General features: G+C 44.6%; 1 protein-coding gene across 1 annotated transcript; it reads right to left on the reverse strand.

The window, feature by feature from the left end:
- Positions 1–10,582: 10,582 nt before the first annotated feature.
- On the reverse strand, positions 10,583–12,122 carry LOC133898537 (F-box/LRR-repeat protein At3g03030-like). The gene is made up of 2 exons (XM_062339252.1): positions 11,034–12,122; positions 10,583–10,921 (listed from the first exon to the last, which is right to left on the reverse strand). The coding sequence occupies exons 1-2, from the start codon at positions 12,120–12,122 to the stop codon at positions 10,583–10,585; spliced, it is 1,428 nt and encodes a 475-aa protein (XP_062195236.1).
- Positions 12,123–12,697: the final 575 nt, after the last annotated feature.

A 12,697-nucleotide genomic window follows, 5' to 3' on the forward strand; every position in this document is an offset into this window, starting at 1 on the left:
GGGTTGAGCTTCCCATCGTACTTTTGGATAGGACCTGCTTTGAACTTTTTAGGCCATTGTGTCGATCAGAGCTTAGGTGCAAAGGCTTCGCAAACTCCATCAAATTCTTCAGCAGGTGATGGTGGAGGACTATCATGTCTATTCCATCGAACAAGGGAGTCTTGTCCACCATCCGGTCCTAGAGATTTGTGGTTGTTGTAGCGGCGATCGTCCTCACGGCGCTCTTCACGACGATTTTCAATCACTTCTCGCAAGTTGCGCCTATCGTGAGGGATGTGATACCTTAGGTCTTCCTGGTTCCTGCGCCTATGAATGGGGTAGTTGCAGTTCAACCTATAGGGCTGCGCTCGAGCTTGACCACCCGAGCTTCTTGCTTGTAACCCCTAGACTCGAGGGTGTCCACATCCGTTGTTCCTCAAATGGTTCGGATCTAAGCCGCATCAGGTAAAGTCTGTAGCTGGTTGACCATTGGTGTTAAAGGATTCACTGCATCCAACTCGGGAAAGGATCTTAGAATTAAATGAGCACCCTAGACATTGGCCTCTAGAGTGCTAAAGACACCACTGCCGAGGCTTGGATATGGTCAAGCAGATGTTGCCCCGTGGTTGTTGTTCTGAGAGGGCTCATTCCTTGAAATCGGGGAGATTACTGGTGGAGGTATCACCTGAACAAGAGGCGTCTCCATGACAAGTCGATGCTGAATATCAAGGTTCACTGGGATCACCACAATTCATCGGTGTTGAGCGGTGCCAAGAGCGTGCAAGGCCACAGCTACAAATGTCCCCGATGAAACTTGCCCAGTGATGCTAGTAGTATGGGCAGCCGTCGCCACTGCTAGATCCTCAGGAACTCTTGCATTATTGCCAACCATGGTGTTTGGATCTGCCTTAGTCAGGTCACTGGACGTGTTGCCGACTCCTCAGGCCATAAACATGAATTGATCTGTTCGGCTACTCTAGCTGTCGACAGAGTTGTCATTACTGCTTTCCTGACTCTCATCGTCACTGTCGATGTCCATGAACTGGAGAACGTTAGGCTCCTTGGGATCCTAGTCGAGGTGTCCCACCTCATGATATGTGTCCAATGAGCTAGACTCGATAATACCGGTATGGATTAGTCCACCTTGAGCATCCCAGTGGTATGCCATGGTTCCGAAGGTGATGTGAAGATGGCTGGCATCCCAATGATATCCCAGATCCGGCAGGAGGCAATGTGACGATGGCTGGCGTCAACTCAAAGTGGTCGTAAAAGCCATCATTAGAGAATCCAACTCAGACTTGCACTCGAGACATGGTCGATCCTAAAATGTAGATGAAGGCCCCTACCTAGCACGGCAACTATGGAAGATTTATTCCCCACAATATGTCCATAAATTGAATTGGGGTACCTTCAAGATCAAGGTTCAATTAGGAAATGAGACATGCTATGTAGATATGTTCGGACCCTCGGTTGGAGTAAACGCTATGTATATCGATATCTTGAGTATAAGCAATGTGGCTAGACCTATTACAATGGAGCGGATTGGATCTAGACTAATCTGGGGTTAAAGTCACCGAGTCTCTCCAATTGCTAGGGTCTTGGCATCGTTTGCCTCAAGATGCATAGTTGTAGAACTTGTCCCTAGGGGTTCAGGTGCCCTGCCTTATATGGAGCCGAAGTACTGCCTTAGTGCTAGCCATAGTCGATAGAGAGTCTTTCATATTGTGGGCCAAGGCAAAACAGACGGTTCTGATCAGGATACTAGTTATACTTTGGTCAGGTAACCCGATCGGGACTTTCCTAGTATATGTCTTCTAGATATTCGGGTGTATCAGGGTCCGCATATAAGGTTGCGCAATATCCAGAGTTATTGATTACAGGTATAGTATACTCTATTCGTATATATACCCTATAGTTAGATATTCGAAAGCCGCAAGAACTGATCTCGCCGTCGTCTAGACCATTGGAGCCAAGGATAGTAAGTGTTAGCCGTCCAATTTGATCTGAGCGGCCGCAATTAGATAGATGCATACCAATTTGCCGGTTAGATCTCGGTTGTTTGATCTTGGATCAACAGTCTAGATTTAATGAACTTAACATTAGTTGTTAACCCACCGTGATGCCATCTATGCAACGTCAGCCGCTGAGTCAACAAGCCATGTTGGTGTTTATGCTGACGTAGCAGGTCAGGCCATGTCGGCAGCTTCGCCTCACCAATCTAGTCAGCACTTTCTTTTCTTTTTATTTGTTTTATTGTTCTACTGACGTTATAAATGGTATATATTGGGTAATAAATAGTTTTATAGTGCAAAAATAATTCTAAAAAATTGAAATAAATAGGAAAATGACTTTAATAATGTTTAAATAGGTTTATTTAATTTTTTTTAATAGTTTGTAATTCAAATAAATTCTAGAAAAGTTTTGAAAATCCTAGAAAATTATAGATGACTCTGGAAAAATTCTAGAAAATTCCTAGCAACATAATTTCATATGTAGATAATCTTTTTGGTCATTTTGACCCGTTCTTTCGTCGAATTGTCCAAAAAAGTGTGGTCTTGTAGGTGATGATATTTATTTTGTGATATTTAGTTCTTTTTGGATCTTGGTGTTTATGTGTTGCCTTTTCGTGTATGTTGCAAGTAGACACCAATGTTTCGGATGAGCTAGAAGGACTTTAGGATCAAGACTTTGAGGACCCAACTTAGTATAGTGCAGGCTAGTTGTGTTTCTGAACATATTTACTCAAGTTTAAAATGTTTTGCTTTACAAATATGTATACTAATAATTTGTTAGGAATCCCAAGAGTTAGGCTTTACCCTATTTTTTCCTTATCATCCTTGTAGCCATGGTATGGTTTTGGGTTATGGAATGGTAGAAGATGCTTAGCTTTGCTTTGGGATGGTGACCATGATAATTGCTCTATGAAACTTGATAATGTCTCATGCAACAATGATAAAATATGATGTTATAATTTTTTAGCCACATGTTATAGGGATTTAAGCAATAGTTTGATGAGACCGGTACAGGCTTTATGGTTGGGATGTGGTAGCTTGCTCAAATCTAAGGACCGGTTCATTGAGTAATCTTTCTGTGTAAATAGTACAATCACAACCTTGGAATAGGATGGTTCTAGCCAATTAATTTACATACTCTAAGCACTTTGAAGACTATCTAGTTGTGTGGAATGGAAGGGTGTACTTCGAGGGTGTTCCATTGGCGCAAGAGGTGGCTGTCATTGCTAAGGTGTATTCACACAACAGTGAAACCTTAGCGGGTATGCACATGCTTAGAGGGGCATTGTAAAGGCTTTGAAGTGGTCAACACTTGGCGCACACCTCAAAAGTGTGTAAGGTGTTGACAGGTACCTGCAAAAGAGTATGATCATGCCTTGTGGGTAAAGTGTACCACTTCTACAGAGTGTAAAACTTGTTAATCAGTTGTACTCACGGTCAAGAGTGGCAAGGAAAACCTAACATGATTATGATTTGATGGTTTGGATGGGTTGGTCAATCATGGTGGTGGGAACTATGATTGGTTGAGGTATTAGAAGGTTGGATAAGTCAAGATGGTTGGAATCTTGAGGTTGTTTGTTATTACTACTTTTCAAATGCTTTTAGTTAAATGCAGTTTAGTGCAAAAGAGTCATATTGCCATATTGTTGTCAAGCATTCATATGCATATAATTTCCTCATAACTTGCTGAGTACGACATGTGCTCACTCTTGCTACCTCCAAACACTCATTTGGACAAGGTATCGAAGAATTCACTAAGGATGGATCGTTCTAAGATGCACTCTACGTTGATCGTGCCTATGGAGATGTTGTGATGGATTAGAGCATGCATAGCTATGTTATTAGGTTTTATTTGGTTCTTGGCCCTTGAAGGTCACTTTTGTAAGATGATTTATTCGATTAAGGTATGGATATTGTAATGATTATAATCAATGAAGTCATTATGTATTAGAATTGATTCCTAGGCTCAACATATAGATGAGTTTGGTTTGTTCCTTAAACTGGTCTCGACACATATCCCTGTATTCAAGTGGAGCTATGAGTTCCCTTATGACTCCTTTTGGAGCATCAATTCCTGATGAGCCCCTAAGTTGGTTTTAGGTCTCATAGACCACCATTCCTTTGGCCATGTCATGTTTAGATGTTACGTATGGCTTCGAGAGTCTTTCTATAAAGATCTCGGTTTGTCTGGGAGATCATGAGGAAGCTAGTTGGGTAAGACGATAGGTAAGACAATTATCCTTTCTTGGGATGTATCTGACCTTGAGTCCAATAAATTTCTTTTCTAGCTTCTTCACCTCCACATGGTATGTTGACATGGTCTTTTCCAGGAAGTCAAACTGCAAAGTGTATTGTAGTCTTTCTCCTATAGGAGAGATGAGTATTATCTCAGCCCCTAAACCTTGGAGCGTTAGTGACCCATCGAAGTAGAGAGTCCATAAGTTAGGCATATCATCCTAGGTGCCCTAGGGTTGGTCAAGTTATGTCCATTTAGTGATGAAGTCAGTGAGTACAACTTGATTGTCATGTGTGCGATGAAGTGAACATCGAATTCCCAAAGCTCAATAGTCTACTCAGTGATTCATCCTATGGTGTATTTGTTGTGGAGGATCTCTCTGAGTGGGAAAGTTGATGGTATGGTTTTCTTATGAGCCTAAAAATAGTGCCTTAGCTTGTGAGAGACTATCAATACCAGATAACAACTTATGTACTTGCGGATAGCGCTTCTTAGGACATTGAAGTACTTTGCTGACATAGTATACTGGTCTCTGGCTCTTATCCCGCTTGTCAGGCAGTTCTCTTTCTACCATCAATATTCCACTCACGACCCATGGTCTGACTGTGATGTAGAGTAGGAATCCCTCTTATGGGATGGGAGCGTCTAGCAAAGGGGGCGATGAAAGATACCTTTTGAGAACTTGGAATTCTTTCCCTGCCTCTTTTGACCACTCGAACTTGTCGTGTTGGCACAATAACTTGAAAAAGGAAGCCCCCAATCTCTGAGTCAGAAGATAAAATGGTTGAGTGCCTCCATTCACCCTGCTAGTTTCTGAACATCTCGTACTAACCTGGGGGGCACATTTCTTTGATGGCCTTGATCTTTTTGAGATTGACATCAATTCCTCGGTGTAATACCAGTTAATACCCAAGTAGCTTTCCTGTGTCGGCTCCATTTCTCTTGATTTAGTATGACTTGATGCTTGCGTTGATTGTTAAAGGTTTCTTGTAGGTCAGAGATAAGGTCTTCCTTACTCTTGGATTTGATGGAAAGTTCATCGACATATGCTTCAACATTTTGGCCAATTTGGTCATGAAGAGTTATTTCCACACCATGTTGATACGTAGCGCTTGTGCTTTTTAATATGAAAGGCATCTTTACATAAAAAAAATACCCTGAAAGGGGTTATGAAGGAGGTTTTCTCCTCATCCTTAGGACACATAGTAATATGATGATAACCAGAGTAGGCATTGAGAAGGCTTAGATAATTGCACCCAGAGGTAGAGTCAACTGCCCAATCTATTCTAGGGAGAGGTAAGGCATCATTCGGGAAATGTTTCTTAAGGTCAGTGAAGTCCACTCACAAACACCACTTGTCATTTGACATTTTAACCATGACGAGGTTAGCAAACCACTCGGGGTGCTCCACTTCTTTGATGAATCCTGCCATCAAGAGCCTGTCGATCTTTACCTTAACTGCTTCTTTTCGGTCGGGTGTGAACGGTCGGAGCTTCTACTTGACAGGCTTGGCGTCAGGGTGGATAGCTGGCAATGCTCAAGCTCCCTAGGGATAGCAGGTATGTCGGATGGTTTCCATGAGAACACATCAACATTTTGCTCAGGGGAAGGTGACAAGATCAAATTCCTATTTCTGGTTCAGGGTGGAGCCAATCCGGACAATCTGGATGGCTTCATTAGGTCCAAAGCAACGGTCTTGACGTCATTGTGACATTTCACGAATACTTTGGGCCTCAAGTTCTTGGTCTTCTTGTTGGTTTGCTATTGTACTTCCATGTTGAGGCTCCGCTTGTCACACCGTAGATCTACCTTTGTGGAGCCCTGGACAGTAATGGCTCTCTCAAGATGTGGAAGCTTCATGTACTGATAAGAGTAGTGCACGATAGCCATGAATTTTGCTGGAGTTGGTCATCCTAAGATGGTGTTGTATGCCATCTCGAAATGGACCATGACAAATAGAATCTTTTACATTTTGAAGATGTTGAGCTTCTTGAATGCAATGGGAAGTGTTCTCTGGCCGATAGGCATGGTCAAAGATCCAAGTACTATGCCATGGAAGGCCTGAGTAACCAGCTTGATAGCAGATCTTGATCTGCATTGCAGCGAATGCACTTGTGAAGAAAATGTTCAAGAAACTCCCTCTGTCCATGAGCACTCAGGTAACCTTGCAATTATTGATGATAGACTCGACCACTATTGGGAAGTAGTCGGGCCGTACAATGTTCTCTGGGTAGTCATCATAATCAAAGGAGATCTTGACGTTTGATCACTTGACCGCCTGATGACTATTTCAAATGGAAGCTAACACTTCTCGGGCCACCGTCTTATACTACCTTTTGGACTCATAGGATGCTGAGCCCCCAAACATGTGGTCTATAGTCCTTGTCTCCTTTTGGAAAGGTAGACAGTCCGAGTCATCACTAGAACTAGAGTTTCTACTCTGCTCGTGACCTATGGCTTTCGCCTTACTCTTCTTGACCTCGGCCTTCATCGCCTTCTAGAAGATGCGGCACTACTGGAGATTGTGGTCATTAGTTTTGTGGAAATTGCACCAGGGATTGCTGGAGTGCTCACCAATGGCCGGCTACTTGCCCTTGCCTTGGGATGAGCTAGAACACTTTTCGGGATGTGTGTCAAGAATATCTATCATGACTTCATTAATCTTAGTTTTCTTAACTTTACCTCCATTGGAGTTCTTCTACTTCAACTTGTTCTTCGACTAGTTGTCGTCTAGCTCGGGCTGAGGGCATTGGATGCCTTGATCCCTTTCCTTGATGAACAGAAGAGCCTTCTCAGCAGTAGTTGACTTGTCAGCTATATATATCAGCTCTAGGACCATTTGAGGGTCAGCCATAGCAACATCTTCAACACACTGATAGCTCCTGACCCCTCGCGTAAATACCAGGATGACAACATCATTGATTATCTTTGGGTGTGTTCTGGGTGTTGCTGAAGCAACGAACAAACTTGCGTAGAGTCTCCTTCCCCATCTGAATGACGCAAAAAAGGTCATTCTTCTTGTCAGGGTGAATGTACGTGCTTTGGATGTTTTCCTAGAATAGGTCACAGAGCTACTCCCATGAGGAGATTGTTTTAGGCAATAGGTTGGTCAGCCAGGCTCTGGCTGGCCCTTCAAGGGTTGTAGGGAGATAGACCATGACCTTTTCATCTCCCCTAGCCGATTGGATAGCTGTAGTGTAGATTTGGAGGAACTTAATAGGATTTGTAGTCCCATTGTACTTCTTGATGCCCCTAGGTCTGAATCAGGCTAGCCACTTGACTCTCCATAGCTCTGGTGAGAAGGCTTAGTACCCGTTGATGGATCCCTGAGTAGCCATGGGTGCCCACTCGCGGGGGTAGGAGACCGGCCGTAACCTTGACTCGAACAACTTCGGCACCAAGGTGCCTCGAACTAGGTCATTGAGGAGAGGTGGACTGGTCCTCAGGGTTCCTTGACCGTATTATTTCGTGAAGGACCTCGTGTAGGTCCGAGATAGGATGGTTTCGGGTCGGTGAAGTCCTATGACGATGCAGAGCTCGATCGTCTTCCCAGCAAATTTGATTCTAGGGGTTCCATCTTTTTGGATCTAACTTCCCTTGATTTGAGTTGTTAGTAGCTAACGCTTGATGAGAAGATTCAGCATGCATCTGTGCTTGTCAAATGAGCACCTCAAACTGATCAATCCACTTCTTTCCCTCAAGGCTAGCAAGGCTTGTCGTGGGAGGTCATCGGAGTAGATCCTGAACACCCTCAAGCTTTTGAGCAGTTACAGATCTAAAACGTATGGTACCTTGCTGGTGCTACAAGGTAGTTGGATGTAGGACTGTAGCAGGGTATGGGATCTGGCCAACAAGCTTTGTCGTTGGCTGAGGTTGAGTCTTATCTCCCCTGGCCGGTTCAACAAGAGTTTATGGGTTCGTCGAGTTGTCACCCAAAAGGGATGGATCACCGTTCCCATCCCCCATGGCGAAAACTACTTGGGGATGTGCTCCACTAGAAGAGGAGTCTAGATCCATCATGGACCTATCATCAGAGGAAACTTTCGGGTAGAATATTCAACAATCCATGTTGTCAAAAGCCATAGGGGAATATCTCAACTTGCGATGAACGTTGCTTAAGCAACCGTCTTAGTCATCCAGCGGTTCAAACAAAATGCCGTAAGCCCTGGTACACTCATACATGAAAGAAGTTACATCACCGCTAGACTCATCATCAGGAAGGTTGTCTCTGAGATCTACCCGATCGATCATCAGATCCTTATCAGGCGAGAGGGTAAAGTTATTGTAGGACCCTTCGTTCAAGAAGCCGATTCTCGGTGCAGTCTTGGGTGAAGTCGGCGACATATTTCGTGGCTAAGATTCATTATCGTTGGTCATGATCCCCATGGACTGCACCAGTTGTTGACAATTAGTAAACCATCGATCTTACAAATACATGATTAAAGAAGGGAATACTTTCTCTTGCCAAATCGAGCACTAGAAGACAGAGATTTATACAGGTTCAGGCCTCCCAAATGATAATAATCCTACATCATGTATTCTTGTATTGATCTTCAAGATAGATTACAAGGGGGTCTTAGCTAGCCTAGATTGGATCTAAACCTAGTCGAAGGCTCCTCGTGTGTAGTCTCGGCTAGATGTCGATGTAGATCGTGATTGCAGAAGGCTCATGGCTCATTGCAAATTGTTTTTGGCTTGTTGTCTCTTATCCCCTGCAGGGCCCCCCTAACTTCGTATATATAGGGGGTTGTCGGGTAGCCTCCGAACTCTTTTCTAAGTAAGATTTGAGTAGCCTCCGAACTCTTTTCTAAGTAAGATTTTGTCACCCTTAAACTTAGGGATAGATTTCCTTGTTTAAGGGATATTCGGGCATCTATGGGCAGTTTCTATATGTTCAGGGATTCTTTTCCCAGATATAGTCGTATACTCCGAGAATTAATCCTGAAAGTTCTAGGGGATTTGTATACGTGTAGGACAATCGTATGTGATAGTTTTATACTACTTATTGTCACCAACATATAACTATATGGGATCCAATAGTAACAATTCTGAGTTATCCTTTTTCGCAAAACGAGGATGAAAACCTAAGCAGTTAGGTGCGAGTGTCTGGTTTATCCTGTGTGCAGTATACCTAAGCCAGATTGGATCCTAGGTGTTACATAACCGCTTTATGTGGATTTAAATTTCAGCGAGCTTCCTTGCAGTGGCTAAGGGTGAGGCAACGGGCACATCATCGACCTCCAAAATGTTCTCCTTCAACACCTTTCGTTCGGCAACCCCAGCATCGCCTTTGGTGCATGCTCGCTGGTAGGGCGCTGCCCTCCAGGGTGGTCAGCGTTTGGAGAGGGCGAAGGAAGAGGAGGTGGGATGATAGCAGCATGCACAAAGAAGACTAAGGGAGGGCATTAGGAGAGGGATTGGGGGTGGCCGTAGGGGAGGAAGACGTAGATGTTTTGATTGTCAATTCTTTTACTTTCCAAAGGACACTTATGTCTTTTCACTGATCAATTGTTCACAATTAAACGGGCGCACTAGCGCTCCGTTGCTTCTTAATGGTAGGCTTGATTACATTGGCCACGATTCTAATTAGCATTCGTGCATTTGGCCATATTCAGGTGGCAAACGTAGAAGGTTCCAAAGTGACTGTTGGCATTTAGACAAATCACCTAAAACTAGCGGTGTGGTCCATGCAATTAAGCGGCTACTATCAATAATCCAATTATGTATGTATTGTTATATCATTTTAATTTTATCATAAATTTGTTCTTTACCTTACCATCGCTCTTTTTCCTGTCACTATCACTACTATGCCTACTCCTTGATAGATATAATTCGGACTTGAGCTTACCATAATAATTTTTTCATATATTCGGACACTATGTTATCATCTCTTAGTTGTTGTGGTTAGTCCACGTCCGAATTATGTCTATGAAGAAGCATGCATAGTAGCGACAGTAATAGAAAGAAGAACGGTGGTAAAGTAAAGCACAAATTCATGATAAAACCAGAATGATATGATAGTACATGTATAGTTGGGTTCTTGATAGTAGCTGTGCAATTGCACAGGCACTAGTTACTGCGTTCTACACTAAATTCTTAACTCTCAGCCCTTCCGCCTTACGGTCACAAACAAACCAACATATATAGACTCTTACAGTAACCATACAAATACATCACAGATTTATTTTGTTCAAGCGGTACACACTCACCGCACCAGTTGAAGTACCAAATAGACCGAAATAACCAAACGGAATCCATGATCCATCATCATGATGAACAAAAGACGAATAAAAAGCAACTAATTAAACTGTCCTCCAACCAACGATTGTCAACCGAGTGGCGCATCAGCTCGGCCTTACGGCATGAACGGGTCAGCGAGCTTGATGTTGGAGGCAGACATGTCCAACTCGAGGGTGCACTTGCTGTTCTCGAGGAACACGACCTGCGCGCCGTGGGCGCCCCTGCTCTCCGGGCTCAACAGCTCACCGGCCATCCTCTTGTTGCAGACGAGCATCGACTTAAGCGCTTTGGCTGCCCTCAGGAGGAAATTGGCGAACGCCAGCTTCTGGCGCACCAGATTGTTCACCCTCAGGACGATCGTCTTGAGGCTGTTCTCAAGGCACGCCACCGGGCCGCCGGCCATTTCCTCGAAGCTGATCAGCTTACTCATAGTGCTGTTGGACCCGTTCTTCATCTGAATGAAAAGAATAACAAAGATGCAGCATGTGTATAAATACAATTTACCATTTGATGTTTTAGAATTTGCATATGCCAAAAGAAACAGTTAGGAGCCGAGATTAACCAACCTGCATGTGAAGTGTTTCCAATTGGGGGAAGTTGTGCAGCAACAAGATGGCCTGCTGCACCTCGTTGAAGTTATCCACGTTGGTGATCAGAGCAATGGTCTTCACCTGTTCCAACACTACCCCGAGCGTGCTGCTCTGGAAGATGCCGAGAGTATGCAGTCTCGGCGTCTGTTCCTGGAGCGTCCCCTCGAAGACGACATGCAACGGCGAAGGCGGCCACCACAGCAGCCGTACAAGCTTGGGAGCGTCCACGATGCGGACCAGAGCATACCAAAACCCATAGTTCTCCGCGATGGTCAGGCTCAGGAGGTTCTTGCATCGAATCTCCAGGGTCCCGCTCTGGCGGGGGTATCGGATCGACAGGCTCAGCAGCGCCGGGCACCGCTGCAGTAGGTCCTCCACGTCCCGCACCGTCATGTCCATCCAGCTCAGGGTAAGCTCCGTCAGGGAAGGGAGCATCCACGCCGGGAAGTAGCCAACCGGGACTTCGTTTGGGCCGATGCGAGGCCAGCTCCAATTGGAGAGGCTCAGCGACCGGAGGGAACTGCAGTTGAAGATGAAGTGAGGCAGCAAAAGCTGTGGAAATGGCGGCATCTCGAGGACAAGTTCCTCGACGGCCCCTCTTTGGGACAGCGTGTCGAGCCACTCTGACACCGTGCAGCCCAACGGGAGCGTCCGCTGGACGATGAACCGGCGGATGGGGCCACGGTGCCTGGTGAGCGAGGAGGTGATCGCTTCGGAGCGCAACTGCCACTGATTGGAGTCCTGGTACCAGTGGGTCCTCGTGTCCAGCCGGCGCCGCCCATGCCACATGTCGTTGTCGTCAATGGTGTCATATTGGTACTCTGGCGATGATAATATGTGCCGCCATGGCGAGGACAGTACGGTCGTTCGCGCGGCGTCACGGACACTGAGCAGGGTGAGGATGCAACAGAGGAGGCTGTCCGGAAGAGCGCTGATCCTGTCTTTCAGACGCCCTTCATCAGCGTTACCTGAGGACACGGTTCCTGGCCTCGTCGTCCTGTTCGAACTCCTCTTGGTTACGCCGCGCTTTGCAGGCAACGGGGTGTGTGTGGCCTTCTTCGTCATGGTGTCGGGGTTGAATGGCGCCAAGATCGTGCCTATAGAGAAAGGGAAAAATTGATAACATTGCAACCGGAGGCATTACAGATGGTATTAACAGAAAAATTGACAAGGTCACAATGGCAAAAACTCGAGAAATTTCTACGCTACCTTCCATACCTTTAACTTATAAGAATATTCATTAAATCAAATCATCGATTAACCAGGGATGAATATATTCGTGCTATTTTATCTCAGAATAATTATTCATTACGTACTATGAACTTCAAGTTAAACAAATACAATAAATAAACTAAACAAGCTTAGAAGCCACCTAATTACTGATCGGTTCATGTGCCCTGCAATTGTCATCCCGTCCATTATATTATTGGCATTCTAGGGTTACCTCTACTCAACTTGAAAATGAGTTCAGGAAAAGAATACCTTGAAAATCAAATCCAAACTTTGATAAAGTGATATCAGTCTAAGATCATGATATTGATTTCGAATCAAACGGAGAATGAATAGTTACTGTTTTGCCCTCAAGAGGCTAATACTAACATATACATATACTATTCATATATCTGCTATAAAATATTTTG

The sequence above is a fragment of the Phragmites australis genome, chromosome 18 (genome assembly GCF_958298935.1).
Source record: "Phragmites australis chromosome 18, lpPhrAust1.1, whole genome shotgun sequence".
Classification (NCBI taxonomy): domain Eukaryota; kingdom Viridiplantae; phylum Streptophyta; class Magnoliopsida; order Poales; family Poaceae; genus Phragmites; species Phragmites australis.